The 17,161-nt window shown below is 57.3% G+C and overlaps 7 protein-coding genes across 7 annotated transcripts; all 7 read left to right on the top strand.

The window, feature by feature from the left end:
• Positions 1-4,144: 4,144 nt before the first annotated feature.
• SCHCODRAFT_01051796 (uncharacterized protein) lies at positions 4,145-4,675 on the top strand (the record flags this gene model as incomplete). Its single annotated transcript, XM_050340935.1, has 1 exon — positions 4,145-4,675. A coding segment is annotated over one exon (531 nt), but the record flags the coding sequence as incomplete, so codon positions are not given.
• Positions 4,676-4,885: 210 nt separating this feature from the next.
• On the top strand, positions 4,886-6,463 carry SCHCODRAFT_01051240 (uncharacterized protein; the record flags this gene model as incomplete). The annotated part of the gene is made up of 2 exons (XM_050340934.1): positions 4,886-6,067; positions 6,125-6,463. Coding segments are annotated over 2 exons (1,521 nt in total), but the record flags the coding sequence as incomplete, so codon positions are not given.
• A 411-nt stretch (positions 6,464-6,874) lies between these two features.
• On the top strand, positions 6,875-7,123 carry SCHCODRAFT_01050024 (uncharacterized protein; the record flags this gene model as incomplete). Its single annotated transcript, XM_003027615.1, has 1 exon — positions 6,875-7,123. A coding segment is annotated over one exon (249 nt), but the record flags the coding sequence as incomplete, so codon positions are not given.
• Positions 7,124-8,755: 1,632 nt separating this feature from the next.
• On the top strand, positions 8,756-9,046 carry SCHCODRAFT_02450959 (uncharacterized protein; the record flags this gene model as incomplete). The annotated part of the gene is made up of 1 exon (XM_050342554.1): positions 8,756-9,046. A coding segment is annotated over one exon (291 nt), but the record flags the coding sequence as incomplete, so codon positions are not given.
• Positions 9,047-9,571: 525 nt separating this feature from the next.
• On the top strand, positions 9,572-9,874 carry SCHCODRAFT_02475888 (uncharacterized protein; the record flags this gene model as incomplete). Its single annotated transcript, XM_050342739.1, has 1 exon — positions 9,572-9,874. A coding segment is annotated over one exon (303 nt), but the record flags the coding sequence as incomplete, so codon positions are not given.
• A 93-nt stretch (positions 9,875-9,967) lies between these two features.
• On the top strand, positions 9,968-10,306 carry SCHCODRAFT_02479540 (uncharacterized protein; the record flags this gene model as incomplete). Its single annotated transcript, XM_050342773.1, has 3 exons — positions 9,968-10,090; positions 10,133-10,141; positions 10,199-10,306. Coding segments are annotated over 3 exons (240 nt in total), but the record flags the coding sequence as incomplete, so codon positions are not given.
• A 264-nt stretch (positions 10,307-10,570) lies between these two features.
• On the top strand, positions 10,571-11,389 carry SCHCODRAFT_02705844 (uncharacterized protein; the record flags this gene model as incomplete). The annotated part of the gene is made up of 1 exon (XM_003027616.1): positions 10,571-11,389. The coding sequence occupies one exon, from the start codon at positions 10,571-10,573 to the stop codon at positions 11,387-11,389; it is 819 nt and encodes a 272-aa protein (XP_003027662.1).
• Between the last annotated feature and the right edge of the window lie 5,772 nt (positions 11,390-17,161).

The raw sequence follows: 17,161 nt of genomic DNA, 5'->3' as shown, positions 1-17,161 counted from the left end.
CGGTTGAACGATCCAGGGTAGTTGGGTCGGAACCCACCGCCTTGCGGGGCGGCGCTGTTCGTGTTGAGCGACAGCTGGTTGGTGAGGCGCTGAATCGTCTCTTGGATCATCGCGAAGTTCTGATCGGACTTAGTACGTCCTTGAGCAAGCTCGGTATGAACTTCGGACTGTAGACTACGTATAGCGGTCTTAGTTTCCTTTTCGCCTTGGCTAGCGCGCTCAGCAAATTCATGGAAATCCTGCTCGAGTTTAACTAAGCGAGACTCACTGTCGCCCGAGTAGGATGCTGCGTGCGGGGCGGAGGCCACGGAGGTCCGGGTAGACGCGACAGGGTAAGCGTCACCAATGGCGTTCTGAGCTGCAGTGAAACCGCGGCGCCAGACTTCGCGCATGGTGGCAACAATATCTTCCCATCGGTAACCTCCTTCGACGATGGATGTGTTGGTTGGCCGTTCCGGAGGATTTGCGTTTTCCTTTCCGGGTACCTCAAGACTGCTCGACTTGCCGACCAACATCATGTCGAGGGTCGCAAGGAACTGAGGCGTGCAGACAGCGGCGAGGCGCGAGCAGACTTCAAAATTCGAAATCTTGTAGTTGCTACGGCCGAGTTTGAGAATACACGGAGCAAAGCGACGAAGGAACACGTTTCCACGAGTCCCATCCTGCTCGCCAAGTCCGCGGAACTCGCTACAGATTTGGCTGAGCTCTGCAAGCGTTCCGGACTGCTGACCCGATATTTCAGGGTACTGCTCCAGGATCGCCTTAACAAAGTCGTCCCATGGTTTGTTTTTGAATGCGAGCGCCAGCTCCTCCCACAAGATCCGCGTAGCAGTCTTTTTAGCGTGAAGAGGCGCCTTAGCAATTTTGTCCGCGTCGGACGTGATCCCGTGATCTTTGAGGTATGTATCAAGATCTCGTAGGAACAAGGGCAAGCCGCTCATATCATCCTCGTCGAAGCGAGGGGCGTCAGACGCCGTATGAGAGTAGCGAGCGGTAGACATTGGTTTGGGAATAGAAGTAGGAGTCGAAGTCGGAATAGAAGGAACGGGACGAGATACTGGAGTCGAATTCGGAGTCGGAATGATTCTGGAAGCTGGAGTCGGAGCCGGTTCTTCGGTCGAGGCTGGTTCGGTACGGTCGCGAGTCGGAAATAATTCAGAGAGAGACGGAGTCGAATCGTCGGACAGAGAGCTCAAGGGGGATGAAGCGCGTGGGCCCTGTGTCGCGGCCGGTTCGGGCTCGATGGAAAGACGAGAGAATGAAGCAGAGAGGTCGTTGGCGACCGAGAGAGAAGTAGGAGAAGGAGGGTTCGGTTCTGTGTCCTCAGGGAAAGCACCTGGTAAGGTGTCGTCCGCTTTGGCTGTTTCTACCGGACGTTGGGTAACGGATTTCCGGGGTGATGCTGATCGCGATGGGCGACTGGCTTGTTCCGCTAGACGCGCTCGCTCTTTGGCCTTTCTCTTGGATCGCTCGGATGTAGAGCTATCCCAGTCCGGTCTTAGAGCCGAGAGGCTGGATTTTTGTCCAGGAGCCGTCGTGACGGTACCCGAAAACACAAGTAGAATTGGAGAGGGCCTTAATATGACTCTCGAAGTTCGCTCAGCAGCTAGTAATTTGCTGGCTAACACAGAAATATCCCCTCGCGGTGGGCTCCAGATGATGGGATCGTACGCTCACGAAAGACGCGAAGTACAGTCTAGCTAGACGATCCACACAACCAAACACCAACAACCACGATAGCAATGAACACGCTAGACTGGAGGCGCTACGAGAGCGGGCGAGTCCGAGTATTTATATTACTTGGGGATAGATTGTGTTGTTTATGCCAGTTCCAGACGAGCTGGACTGAAGCGAGAAGTCGAGTGGGGCAATCGGACGTCTCGGCGTTCTGACGAGCGCTTTCGGGTTTGATTGAAGTTCACAAGGCGGTTTAATGCGCTCGGAAGTTCAGGCTTTTTATGATGTGTAAAGTGCGGGTTAACGCGGTTGTGTTTATTTGGTGTGGTGTGTAGGTACTAGGGCTTCTCTGCGCGGGGCGGGAAAAGTCCCCGAATCGTATGTAGGTCTCGGTATATAACTTGAACGCGTCGTCTTGGCCATCCAGACCGCGCGGTAACACACAATGCCTATCTCTGAGTCAAAATCCAACTATAACGCCTATCCGCGCGTTCTCCTGTCCGAATAATCGCGCAATGACTGCGGTTCCTGGCGGTAGAGCGGTTGACTGGTCGGGTATCCTCCTGCGCCGCGATGCCGGGCGCGATTCCACACTTGTTGATGTTTACCAAGGCAAGGCCGGCCTGGTTTCCACCCGTTCCCTTGTGCGCGACGCGGCTCAGAGGCCTGCGCGGCGGGGAGCGTACAGCCTAGACTGTCGATACGCGGGGAGTGACGCCCTTGCCGGGGCGGACAGCGCTTGGCGGCGCCGACGCTCGGTTCGGAGTTCAACTCGGCGATGTCCGAGATCACGAGCTCGGACCCGAAGTTCCGGTCTCGGACCCGAAGTCACGTGTAGTCACGTTGATGGTTCGAGTTCCGCTTGCGCGGTGCTCTGCGTGTCTCCGCATGACGGCGAGCAGCAGGAAGGCTTGTCCGAGCCCCAACAATAATCTAGATTCTCTTGACACAGCAGGGCAAGAGGACTGAAGGCTTGAGGCGCGTATAGCGCGGCTACTTGATGAAGTAGGGCCCGCCAAAGGACTCGCAGGATGTCATCGACGACGCACAGACTCGTGATCAGGCGCCGAAGAGCTCGCTGCTATCCTTGGTCAGTCATTGCAGACGGATAATGCTGCGGACTAGTTGTATTGAAGGTTAGGAAGCGTGGCGCTCCTGGTTTTCTATGTCATAAAATACCCCTGACGCGCCCGTTGTACAGTCGCGACGTCGGTGCAGTATATACGGATCCGCCCATACAATCTAGACCAAGTCGACTATATATCGCTTGTTTATGTATGTTTTTCCGCGTTTTTCAGCCGCAGGGCGTATCACTATCACGGCCCTTCACCTTGCGTGGGGCATGTTCCATCGACGGGCGACCACATCAGTGGACGTCCACCGCAAGTACCGCGAACGCGTGCTAGCTAAGCTCGAACAGCGACGAGCTCGCGCTCTCTCACCGCTATCCACCCCGCGCTCAGTCTACGGAGAAATTCGCAACTTCGACGACAACGAGCTCCGCCTCAAGTACATGCTAGGGTCTATGCCGGCGATGAAACCCATTCACCGCCACCCGACCGACAAGACTGCGCCCCCTGCTGTTCCTGCAAAGGAAGATCGAGCCCGCTACGTCAAATCTCATCTGCCCGACGTTGTCCAGGTCCCGTCTCCCTTGTTACGCGCGTTCCCTGACCGGGAGGTCGAATCCTCTCCCAAGCTCGTCTACTATGATGGGGACTCGCGACGCGAGCGCGCTCCTAGCACTACCTACGGCAATCCTGACCCGCTGCCTACTGCCGAGCAGGCCGAGTACGCAAAGAAGCAGAAGATAGGCAAAGGACACCGCGTCCCCCAACCAGACGCGAACGACCCCTCGGTGCCGGGACCTACTCGCAGCGTCAGCCGAGGGCGCTCGACGCGATTCAAGGAGGGCGCGTCACCGGAAAACTGGCGCGAACGACCACTGCCTGCTCCGTCCGTCTCCGCGCACGGGATCTTCTCGCCGGGTTCGGGGCCTCCTCCCGGGCAGCCATACTGGGGTATGGGTCTTCAACGCACCCTCTCGTCCGCATCGAACCCAGGAGCTTCACTCGCGCCAGGGAGCCATTATGGTCAACAGACTCTGCTTAACGCGGCAGCATCCATCTCGTCGCGGTTGCCGACTCCTCACTCCCATCGCAAGGAGAAAGGGCTCCCACAGACGCCAAACTGGACCTTTTCACAGCCTCCAGCTAATGGAGGAGCAGGCGCTGGATCGGGACCGCCTGCGCCGCCGACGGGGCCCAGCGTGAGCTGGCCTTCTCAACAGCTTCCTCCGCCTGCAGCGCCGCCCCCAGGATGGCCTCCCGGGGGACCCCCTAGCGGTCCTAGTGCAGCCGGTGCACCTCCTCCTCCTCCGCCGCCTTTACAAGCGAGCTTGGGGGGCAGCGGAGGTGGCGGGCCGCCTGGTGCGGGAGTCTCGTCAGTTTCGGGGGGCGCGAGCAATCCTAGCATACAGTCTAACCTGAAAATGGACGTGATACCCTCGTGGGATGGCGACCGCAAGACCGCTGTCAACTACGTCTGGTCTTTCTTTGAGATCGCCAACAGCGGCGGGAACCTGCGGCAATCGGTCGCTCATTGGGCCTGGCTGCGCTTCGAGAAGAACTCGCCGGTGATGCTTTGGTTCTTGACGTTGTCGGAGGGCACCAAGCTTTACATGAAAAGTGACGCGTACAATTTCATTGATATCATTAAGCAGCAATACCTAGGCGCGCAATGGATGAAAGACATGGCTGTTGACTTCCAGCTGCAATCTTTCCGTGAGCCTAAGCACCGTCACGAGTCGCCATCCAGCTTCATCAATCGTCGCATCCTAGATGCTCGCTCGCTCGGGTTTGCAGTCGAGAACACAGTTGAGGAGGTTAAGCTCCTGCTGAGTGTCGCTCCAGCCGACTGGGACACTAAGCTCGTTCCCTCGACCATAGGCTCGACCAACGAACTCAAAGCGCGAGTCATTCAACACGAAAGGTCTCTCGCCACGTCCACCGCCTCAGCCAATCAAGATCTGCGGGCCCAAGTTACCTCCATTCTGAAGGAATGGGGGCGGCTTACTCCCGAAGGCCGCAGACGCTTGCCATCGGCGCGAGGACCAGTCGCGTACGAGGCCGAGATCGAGCCTCACGAACAGCCCGGCGATTGCGAGGGAGCCCCCGAGGCCGCGTCTCTCGAGGACTCAGAGCCGAGCATGGCGGATGAGCTGTTCGCCGTCGCCTACAACGTCGCCGTCGCCAAGAGCAAGAACAGCGCTCCTCAGACCTACGCTTTCCCCCCTCGAGACTCGATAGTGAGCCGGAAGCCCCCTCCCTCGCCGTGCCGCGCGTGCGGTAGTCGCAAGCATTGGAATCGTGACTGCCCGCACTGGCAGCAGTTCCTACTCCAGCAGAAGAAGGAAGGGTTCCTCGTCAACTCGGACCCCGAAGGGGATCGAGCGTACAACGCGGCGTACTCGGTCGTGTCCCAGGGTTTTGAGCGGGCGGCTCCCGAATCCTCGCTGACGAAGGCGAGCGACGAGCGTAAGACCCAGACCGAGGACCGTAAGGCGGAGGAAGACATGGGAAAGGACCCGAAGGAAATGAGCGACGGTAGGCGTGAGGTTTACGAGGTAAAACATCAAAGCTTTGCGGTGACTGTAGAAGAAGTCGGCGAGGAATACTGGTATCGAGGCGAGATGCTGCCGACCGACTCCCCGCACTTGCTCGAGCACGTCGATGAGGTGAGCGAGCCGGTGAGAGAACGATGGGGGGCGATTAGCGAGACGCTAGCAGAGGGTGTGCGCGCTGAAGCCCTTACCACCGAACCGGCTCCCGAACCAACGGATAGACCTCCCGACGCGGGGCGCACGCTACCCGATCCTCGGCCCTACGAGCCCCCCAAGGTGCGGCTCATAGCGCGAAAGAAAGTCAAGTCTCTCAGTGGAAAGGGGTCGGCCGTCCTTTGCGTTTTCGGATTCCTGGGCTCTGAGGGGGAAGTGCGAGTCCTCCTGCGCTTCGACTCCTGCGCTAGCCTGTCGCTGATCTCCGGGGCAACCTATGACTCGATGAAGAACCCGCCGCCGCTGAAGCAGGGCGCGAAGATGCGGTTGTGGCAGCTCACTGACAAGACGGTCAGCATTCGAGGATATATTCATCAGCCGGTGCTCATGAGAGCAGACGACGGGACTCTGTTAGAAGCTGAAGCCGAGCTGTACGTGGTGGACGGGATGACGGTCCCCATCCTCTTGGGCGAAGATTTCCAGCAGAAATACGAGGTATCAGTCAATAGGAGCCTAGAGGAAGGGACGACTATCACCTTTGGTCAACTCCCGTCGCCCATTACCGCACATGGAACGCAGAGGACATCGGATTACGACGAAGTCGAGCGCGCATATGTGGGAGAGAAGCCCGTGCATGGCTGGCTCAAGAAGGCGCACAGGCAGCATCTCAAGGGAGCCCGACGCGCCAGGGCGAGGCGAGCGACTCTCTGCGACAATACCCTCCGCGCGGCACGTAAGGTGATCATTCGTCCGGAAACGGTGGTCAACATTCCTGTCTCAGGCCCTTTTGACACGCCGGGAGATTGGATAGTGGAGCGGAGTCTGCTCACCTCTGGTGAACAACGCCCCTTTGCGGTCCCTAACGTGCTGCTATCTTCGTCGCGACCGACTCTCCCGATCGCCAACTTGTCAACGACTCCCAGAGTTATCCAGGAAGGGGAGGCGCTAGCCACTGTCGAAAGAGCACAAGACTTCTTCGACAAGCCCAAGAGCGATGAGGATCTGCGTCGCCACCAAGCGCACGCCGCCCTCGTTTCCAAGCTAAGCCGAGCCGTGCAGGTGCCGGACGCTCAAAGCCCGCAAGGTGGGGACGCGCAAGGGCAGGACGAATCCCCTTCAGCTCCCGAGCGGACGAGGCGTGCGAGCTCTGCGTCTTCCCGATTTTGCATGCCCGAAGCGGTCAGCTACGAAGCGTGGAAGAAGGGGGAGCGCACCTTTCCCATGCCGGATGCTGAGTCGTACGCTGCGTGGAACGACTCCTTCCAGCAGCAGAAGGACCAGGATGCGGAGGAGCCAGTTCGCGAGCCTTGCGGTCCGAAGACCGCCGAGCTTCCCGAGGCTGAAGAGGTCAGCTTGAGCGACTTCAGGAAGGTACTAGACGTAGGCTGCTTACCGGAGCACCTACGCGAACGAGCCTGGCGCATGCTCGAGCGCCGCAAAGGCGCGTTTGCCCTGGACGGCCGGCTAGGCAATCACCCGGCGATGGCGCAGATTCGAGTCAAGGAAGACGCGCGGCCGGTCGCCGTACCCATGTACGGGACCTCCCCAGCCAAGAAGGAGGTCATGGACGAACAGATCAACAAATGGTTCGAGCAAGATGTGATAGAAGACTCACGAAGTCCTTGGAGTGCGCCCGTGGTAATCGCGTATCGCAATGGCAAACCGCGCTTCTGCGTTGACTACCGGCGTCTCAATGCGATGACAATCCCGGATGAATTTCCCATTCCTCGCCAGCAGGAAATCCTGGCCTCGCTCTCGGGGGCGCAAGTCCTGTCCTCCCTGGACGCGCTGTCAGGCTTCACCCAACTGCACTTGGATCCCCGCGACGTGGAAAAAACGGCCTTCCGCACTCACCGAGGGCTCTTCCAGTTCAAGCGTATGCCTTTTGGGTTGAGGAATGGACCCTCTATATTTCAACGCGTGATGCAATCGGTCTTGGCGCCATACCTTTGGCTATTCTCGCTGGTGTACATCGACGACATCGTGGTTTATTCGAAGTCGTTTGAGGACCATATCGAACATCTGGACAAGGTTTTGGAAGCCATCGAAGGTGCAAATATAACGCTCTCACCGACCAAGTGTCACCTATTCTACGATTCGATTATCCTCCTCGGCCATAAGGTGTCGCGCCTAGGGTTGTCTACTCACTATGAGAAGGTCAGAGCGGTGCTGGAGATGAAGAGGCCGACCTGCGTGTCCGAACTCCAAACGTTCCTCGGGATGCTAGTCTACTTCAACTCCTTCATTCCATATTATGCGGACGTCTGCGGTCCCTTGCACTCTCTCCTGAAGAAGAACACTCCTTGGCGCTGGGGCGAGGACGAGGAGTACGCCTTTCTACAGGCAAAGACTGCGCTACAGCGCGCACCGGTCCTAGGTCACCCCGTTGAGGGCCTTCCGTACCGCCTGTACACGGACGCCTCGGGACACGCTCTGGGGTCGGCTCTGCAGCAGGTGCAACCCATACGTGTGGGCGATCTCAAGGGCACGAAAGTCTACGAGAAGATCAGGGAGGCGTACGACGCGAGGAAGCCGGTGCCGACATTAGTCTCAAGAATCAGCACGAAGACCGATGACGTACCCGAGGCTGGGCAATGGGGGGCGACCTTAGACGACACGATAGTGCAGGCCGAACGCGTTGTCGCCTACTGGTCGCGCACCTTCAGAGGCGCTGAAGCTCGATACAGCACTACGGAAAGAGAGGCGTTAGCAGCGAAGGAAGCGCTTGTCAAATTCCAGCCCTACCTGGAAGGCGCGAAGATCCTGCTCATCACGGATCACAGCGCCCTGCAGTGGGCGCGAACGTATGAAAATAGCAATAGACGACTCGCGTCGTGGGGCATGATCTTCTCGAGCTATCAACCGGGACTCGAAATCATACACCGCGCGGGAAGAACTCACTCAAACGTCGACCCACTCAGTAGGATTCCACGAGACCCGCCGAGCTATCTGACGCCACGATCGCCGGACTCGGAAGCCCTCCGTACGGACTCAGCCATTGCGACTCTCCAGGAGGAGCTGGCGAGTAGAGCTGCAGCGCCACGCGCCTTCGCCTGCTATTCCTACGGCGACCTGCTGGAGGAAGCGCCCGCTGCCTTTGCGGTTCGACGTTCTAGCCGCCTCGCGAACCGGGGGGCGGAGCTAGTAGACGCGCAGAGAACGAGCGCAGAGGCGGAGGATTCGCAAGACGCCCAGCCGCCGGAACCCAAAGATGTGGGCGACGATGTGGAAGAAGACCAGAAGTCAGTCAAGTCGAACGACAGTGACGAGCGAGACTTACTCGAAGCGCCGGTCAACCCTCTCTATGAACCGGCATTTGCGCGCCCTCCAGCCCTCCTGTCACACCTTAGCGAGGAACTGAAGACCCGATTCCGACGCGCCTATACGGAGGAGGCGTACTGGAGGACGCGATACAAGGAGGCCGACACGGTCACGGCGGGCTGGACTCCAGGCCGGCGCTACTACAAGTCAGACGACGGTCTACTGTTCTTCTTAGATGCGGACTACTTGCCGCGACTATGCGTTCCCGACCGGCTCATAGGTGATATCCTCATCAGCGCACACGAAGAGCCTATGGAAGGGGGACATACCGGCATGGCAAAACTCTGGGCGAGGCTGCACCCCAAGTTCTACTGGAAGCGAATGAAGAGGACCCTCAAGCTCTTCTGCAAGACCTGCGACGCTTGTCAAAAGAATAAGCACGCAAGATTCAAGAAGTACGGCACCTTGATTCCCAATCCGATCCCGCAGGCGCCGTACGAGTCCATATCGATGGACTTCATCATGGACCTCCCTACGTCGGACGGCTACAACGCTATCCTGGTGGTGGTCGACCGCTTGACAAAACACGCGCACTTCATTCCAACGAACACGACCATCGATCGCAAGCGAACGGCGAAGTTATTCGTGAAGGAGATCGTAGCAAAACACGGCTTACCAGCGAGTATAGTGTCGGACAAGGACCCGCGCTGGACGTCGGATTTCTGGCGCGACGTCGCGAGCGAAATGAAGTCAACGCTCCTTATGTCCTCCGCGCACCACGCGCAGATGGATGGCCAGACTGAAGTGGTCAATCGGTTCCTGGAGACAATGCTCCGAGCCTACACCGCAAAGGATCCGAGCGCGTGGGCGGCCTACCTATTCATGATGGAGTTCGTCTATAACTCATCAGTGCACCGCTCGACGGGCGAGTCGCCGTTCATGCTGCTCATGGGCTATCAGCCGCAATCAATGCTCGACCGCGCGAACGAAAACTCCACAGGGAAGGACGGCGCCTCTCGACTCACCGAAACTAAGGAATTCTTCGCCGACTTGAGGATTAGGAGGGAAGCTGCTCGCGATGCGATAGCGGCCGCCCAGGATGAGCAAGCGCGAGCCTACAACAAGGGCCGGCGGCCTCCTCCTGCCTTCAAACAAGGGGACTTAGTGCTTGTCAACCCACACTCCATGGAATGGGTCGAGTCCAAAGGAAAAGCGAAGCTCACGCAACGCTGGATAGGACCGTTCGAGGTGATCCAGAAAATCAACAATAGCGTTTATCGCCTCAAAATGGACGACACTTACCCGGGAGCGCCAGTATTCAATATCGAGCACTTGAAGCCGTACTTCAAGGGGAACTCGGACTTTGAGGATCGTCGCGTCAAACTGCCTACCACCCGTACCAGCAAGATCCCTTCGGAGGAGTATCACGTTGAGAAGATCGTGGGTCATAAGCGGCTGAAGAAGGGGACTTAACTGCGCTTCAAGGTCAGATGGGTCGGCTATGGCTGGGAACACGACACCTGGCAGACCGAGCGCGATCTTCGCAACGCGCCAGAACGCGTCGCCGAGTACAAGCTAGAACACGGACTGTGACACATCACGGTTCGATTCGGATAGCGCCGAGTACATACTGTATCGATTATCACGGATCGCGGGCCGGGACAGAGGGCCTCCTGCTCCCCGCATGTAGCACACGACCCCTCGCTTAATTATTGCTTCTTCTCATGACGGCTCGACCTAGGACGCTCTCTTCTCTCCCCTCCATCTCCTACGCTCCCGCGCGCGGTACGGATTCCGTCCAAACGCCCGAGCGAATATTGGTGCGATACGGTTACCGTTCAAACCAATTTGCCCGTCATGGATGTCTTCGACCCCTTCCTGCCTATCTACGACGTCAACAACGGGCCTCGTTTCAAGACTACGAAGGACGATCGAGACTGGGTGTCCGTTGGCCCGTCCTCGCTCGACCTGGATCTAGTCGACCCGTCCAAGCGCTTCTCAGCCTCGCACTTCAGCATCGCTTCCCCTTATCACGCATGGCCGGAAGGCGACATCTGGTGGGCCGGCTGGATCCCCACCTCGAGGCTCGAGGGTCACGACATTCTCGCCTGGCTCCTGCCGGCAGCCCCAGACAACGCGATCTTGCCCACCGAGCAGCGATATGTAGTGAACGAGGAATGGAAGGGGCAAGCAAACGCGATCGCCCCCCGCGTGTCCTTGGCGTGCTCTCTTGTGGTCAAGGCCGTTCCCTCCGTGTTCGAGCGCTACCTCCACGGCCGCAAGGTACCTTGTCTACCATCCGAGTACACAGAAGGCTCGCTTGAAGGCGAGGAGTTTGATTCTGCGACTGACGGCCGGGCATACCTCGCCACGTTCGCCGACGAGATCCTCGTGAACTTGGGCTTCCTCGGCTGGTTCATGACATGTGTGCCGCGTTGGGATAAACTTCTCGCCCCCGAGGTCGCCGCTTTTGTCAACGAGCTAAGACTCCCCGAGCGCGAGAAGCGTGGCTTCCTCCTCGATCTCCCCCTCGACTGGCCAGCTATGGACCTCAAGTTCTGGTACGAGAACAAGGTGCCCTTTCACTACATGTGGACGGAGGAGGCTGCCGCGCAGCCACGCTTTACCCAGCTCAATCCCAGCTACATCAAGCACCACCGCCGCCTCGCGCGCTGATACGCCCTGCGGCTGAAAAACGCGGAAAAACATACATAAACAAGCGATATATAGTCGACTTGGTCTAGATTGTATGGGCGGATCCGTATATACTGCACCGACGTCGCGACTGTACAACGGGCGCGTCGGGGGTATTTTATGACACAGAAAACCAGGAGCGCCACGCTTCCTAACCTTCAATACAACTAGTCCGCAGCATTATCCGTCTGCAATGACTGACCAAGGATAGTAGCGAGCTCTTCGGCGCCTGATCACGAGTCTGCGCGTCGTCGATGACATCCTGCGAGTCCTTTGGCGGGCCCTACTTAATCAAGTAGCCGCGCTATACGCGCCTCAAGCCTTCAGTCCTCTTGCCCTGCTGTGTCAAGAGAATCTAGATTATTGTTGGGGCTCGGACAAGCCTTCCTGCTGTTCGCCGTCATGCGGAGACACGCAGAGCACCGCGCAAGCGGAACTCGAACCATCAACGTGACTACACGTGACTTCGGGTCCGAGACCGGAACTTCGGGTCCGAGCTCGTGATCTCGGACATCGCCGAGTTGAACCCCGAACCGAGCGTCGGCGCCGCCAAGCGCTGTCCGCCCCGGCAAGGGCTTCACTCCCCGCGTATCGACAGTCTAGGCTGTACGCTCCCCGCCGCGCAGGCCTCTGAGCCGCGTCGCGCACAAGGGAACCGGTGGAAACCAGGCCGGCCTTGCCTTGGTAAACATCAACAAGTGTGGAATCGCGCCCGGCATCGCGGCGCAGGAGGATACCCGACCAGTCAACCGCTCTACCGCCAGGAACCGCAGTCATTGCGCGATTATTCGGACAGGAGAACGCGCGGATAGGCGTTATAGTTGGATTTTGACTCAGAGATAGGCATTGTGTGTTACCGCGCGGTCTGGACGGCCGAGACGACGCGTTCAAGTTATATACCGAGACCTACATACGATTCGGGGACTTTTCCCGCCCCGCGCAGAGAAGCCCTAGTACCTACACACCACACCAAATAAACACAACCGCGTTAACCCGCACTTTACACATCATAAAAGCCTGAACTTCCGAGCGCATTAAACCGCCTTGTGAACTTCAATCAAACCCGAAAGCGCTCGTAAGAACGCCGAGACGTCCGATTGCCCCACTCGACTTCTCGCTTCAGTCCAGCTCGTCTGGAACTGGCATAAACAACACAATCTATCCCCTAGTAATATAAATACTCGGACTCGCCCGCTCTCGTAGCGCCTCCAGTCTAGCGTGTTCATTGCTATCGTGGTTGTTGGTGTTTGGTTGTGTGGATCGTCTAGCTAGACTGTACTTCGCGTCTTTCGTGAGCGTACGATCCCATCATCTGGAGCCCACCGCGAGGGGATATTTCTGTGTTAGCCAGCAAATTACTAGCTGCTGAGCGAACTTCGAGAGTCATATTAAGGCCCTCTCCAATTCTACTTGTGTTTTCGGGTACCGTCACGACGGCTCCTGGACAAAAATCCAGCCTCTCGGCTCTAAGACCGGACTGGGATAGCTCTACATCCGAGCGATCCAAGAGAAAGGCCAAAGAGCGAGCGCGTCTAGCGGAACAAGCCAGTCGCCCATCGCGATCAGCATCACCCCGGAAATCCGTTACCCAACGTCCGGTAGAAACAGCCAAAGCGGACGACACCTTACCAGGTGCTTTCCCTGAGGACACAGAACCGAACCCTCCTTCTCCTACTTCTCTCTCGGTCGCCAACGACCTCTCTGCTTCATTCTCTCGTCTTTCCATCGAGCCCGAACCGGCCGCGACACAGGGCCCACGCGCTTCATCCCCCTTGAGCTCTCTGTCCGACGATTCGACTCCGTCTCTCTCTGAATTATTTCCGACTCGCGACCGTACCGAACCAGCCTCGACCGAAGAACCGGCTCCGACTCCAGCTTCCAGAATCATTCCGACTCCGAATTCGACTCCAGTATCTCGTCCCGTTCCTTCTATTCCGACTTCGACTCCTACTTCTATTCCCAAACCAATGTCTACCGCTCGCTACTCTCATACGGCGTCTGACGCCCCTCGCTTCGACGAGGATGATATGAGCGGCTTGCCCTTGTTCCTACGAGATCTTGATACATACCTCAAAGATCACGGGATCACGTCCGACGCGGACAAAATTGCTAAGGCGCCTCTTCACGCTAAAAAGACTGCTACGCGGATCTTGTGGGAGGAGCTGGCGCTCGCATTCAAAAACAAACCATGGGACGACTTTGTTAAGGCGATCCTGGAGCAGTACCCTGAAATATCGGGTCAGCAGTCCGGAACGCTTGCAGAGCTCAGCCAAATCTGTAGCGAGTTCCGCGGACTTGGCGAGCAGGATGGGACTCGTGGAAACGTGTTCCTTCGTCGCTTTGCTCCGTGTATTCTCAAACTCGGCCGTAGCAACTACAAGATTTCGAATTTTGAAGTCTGCTCGCGCCTCGCCGCTGTCTGCACGCCTCAGTTCCTTGCGACCCTCGACATGATGTTGGTCGGCAAGTCGAGCAGTCTTGAGGTACCCGGAAAGGAAAACGCAAATCCTCCGGAACGGCCAACCAACACATCCATCGTCGAAGGAGGTTACCGATGGGAAGATATTGTTGCCACCATGCGCGAAGTCTGGCGCCGCGGTTTCACTGCAGCTCAGAACGCCATTGGTGACGCTTACCCTGTCGCGTCTACCCGGACCTCCGTGGCCTCCGCCCCGCACGCAGCATCCTACTCGGGCGACAGTGAGTCTCGCTTAGTTAAACTCGAGCAGGATTTCCATGAATTTGCTGAGCGCGCTAGCCAAGGCGAAAAGGAAACTAAGACCGCTATACGTAGTCTACAGTCCGAAGTTCATACCGAGCTTGCTCAAGGACGTACTAAGTCCGATCAGAACTTCGCGATGATCCAAGAGACGATTCAGCGCCTCACCAACCAGCTGTCGCTCAACACGAACAGCGCCGCCCCGCAAGGCGGTGGGTTCCGACCCAACTACCCTGGATCGTTCAACCGACCCCAAAATAATTATGGTGGTGGACAGCGCGGTCCCCCTCGACCTCAATATACTTGCAACTGGTGTGGCGAGGTCGGCCACTTCATGAACAATTGCCCTGATTGTCAGAATGCGATTAAGTCCGGCGAGATCGTACCCGATAACGCTGGAGGCTTCCGCACTAAGACAGGCGAAATTATACCGCGTCGCAATGGTCCGCTTGACCTGCCGATGCGCACTAAGTGGCAGCAAATGAAGGCGGCTGTTAACCAATATGTGGTCGCTCCTTTCATGAACTACATTGGTCAATATACCAACTCAGGCATGTGGGGCATCCCGCAACAACCGCCAAGTGTCATACTGGACTCAGGCTTGGACGTTCCTCCCGGCTGGGATGAGTTCACCGAGCAGCTCTCCCCGGAGCAGATCGCTCATTACAACAACCCGCCTGTCGGCGAGATGGCTCAGCCACCGTCGGTCCAGGAGGGGTCGTCCCAGGGTTTTTGATGGGTTCAGGGATTCACGCCCAATACCTTGATAAACGCTGGGGGCGTGATGAGAGCCAGTTAAAACCAGCAGCTAGTTCGTTGCCACAAAATCCAAACAAGTCCGTGTACGCGATGCCTGCTAAGGCGCCCAACGCTAAGACTACGAATTCGCAGCCCGGCCCTGTACCGCAGGCCGGTCCTGCTCATCCATATCGATCAGTGCCGGAGACGCGATTTATACCCATCGACCAGCGCCCTTCTGCGTTACCTGTTAAGCCCGGCGCAGCGCCCGGCGAAGCAAGTCGCGCGAAGCCCGCTGCGAAGGTCCAGGCCCCTATACAAACCTCTGTAGACTCGGAAGATGTCTTAGAGAAACTACTGTCGACCAAGTGCCCGATGACCGGAATTACGCTGCGCGAATTTCTGGGAGTCAGTCCTACTCTACAAGACCTGCTAAGGAAATTGTTGACTAGGAAGCGCGAGATTGACGATAATTTTGGCAAGGTCCTGCGTGTGGCTTTGCTCACTGAAGCGTACCAACGCAAAGAATTGGGTTATGCTCAAGGACAGCGCCCCAATCTCGGCCGAGGTAGCGAGTCCGACGATCCAGTTCAGGTGAATTGGGCCGCACTCGAGAACGAGGTCATTACCACGACGGTCGAGTTACCGTCGTGCGCCCACACTAAGGTACCCATCGGGTCCTATGTGCAGATTGACGCCCGACTCGAGGTATACCAGAGTCTGCCTGAACGCGGTCGCTCCGATGTTATCTTCGCGGGCGAACCTTCGGCGACACTGCGTACCGTCTGGCCGAATATTAATAACAATGGTCCAGACGAAAGTATCTTGGACAGTGGTTCACAAATCGTATCCATGTCTAAGGATTGCGCGCGAGACCGCGGCGCCTCCTACGACCCGACCGTTACCATACGCATGCAAAGCGCCAATAACCAGGTCAACTCGACCTTGGGCCTAGCGAGGAATATTCCCTTTGACTTCGCTGGGATCACGGTGTACTTGCAGTGCCACATATCGGACACCGGCGCCTTCCGAGTATTATTAGGGAGACCTTTTGATACTCTGTGCGAGTCCGTATATACCAATGACCGCGACGGCAACCAGGAGGTGACCATTACTTGCCCTAACACTGGCAATAAGGTTACTATGCACACGTACGCCCGAGGCGTAATTCCTGAGCACGTCCGCGCTCATCCGGGTTTTCCGGACGCTTCTGCGAACTGATCTCTTCTCTCGAGGATCAGGGAGAAGCGGCTCTACAAATCGAGATGGACGAAAATCAAGAAATCATAATCCGTAGCGTCATGCGACCGCAAGCGTCGACGACCTTCACACAAGTCAACCTTCAATCTGCCTTTTTGCAAGCGTCTCTGAACGCGGACCAAATCAAGGACGAGAAGGACAAGACTATTTTATACAACTTCTTTCACGGACCGGAGGCGGAATCAGCGAGTACTTTTACTTCGCGAACTGTCGATGGCCGAGAGGGATGTCCGAACCAACCGTCCAGCGTGCCCTGTACTGTAGACACAGTGATTCAGCGAGCAGTGGATGCACTTCCCCAGCGACCGGACGTAGACGCAGCCGTCCTCGCTGGAAGGAAATATAAACCAGTGGCCCTCAAGGTGCGGCCTGTATACGGCACTGTACCGGAGGAATTCCGCATCGAGCGCCACATCCTCGGCGATCCTGAGAAGGATATGCCACAACTGCCTACGAATCCACCCGAGTTCACGCCCACCGGAAGATATACCGCTGAGCATCGGGAACAGGTACATAAACTTCACGGCGACCTGCTTTCGCCAGAAGAATGTAAACTAAGGGATTGGATGTATTGCGCCCACAACAAGACCTTTGCTTGGAACGATGAGCAGCGAGGAAGCTTCCGTGAGGACTTCTTCCCTCCTGTCTCAATACCGGTCGTACCGCATAAGCCTTGGGTAGAGCGCAATATCCCCATTCCGCCTGGATTGTACGAGGAAATCTGTGCGATTATTCTCAAGAAGATTAAGGCTGGCGTGTACGAGCCGTCTAATTCTTCCTACCGCTCGAAGTGGTTCTGCGTGGTTAAGAAGGACGGCAAGAGCCTCCGACTGGTCCATAGCCTCGAGCCCTTAAATGCGGTTACTATCGCGCACTCAGGTGTACCTCCGGCGACCGACGATCTAGCCAATTGGTTCGCTGGTCGCGCCTGTGGCGGTATACTTGATTTGTATGTCGGTTACGATGAGCGGCTACTCGCCGAGTCCTCTCGCGACTTGACTACCTTTCAGACGCCCTTCGGAGCGTTTAGACTTCGT

The sequence above is a fragment of the Schizophyllum commune genome, assembly GCF_000143185.2.
Source record: "Schizophyllum commune H4-8 unplaced genomic scaffold SCHCOscaffold_12, whole genome shotgun sequence".
Lineage (NCBI taxonomy): Eukaryota > Fungi > Basidiomycota > Agaricomycetes > Agaricales > Schizophyllaceae > Schizophyllum > Schizophyllum commune.
This window is presented reverse-complemented; position numbering and strand designations above follow the sequence as displayed.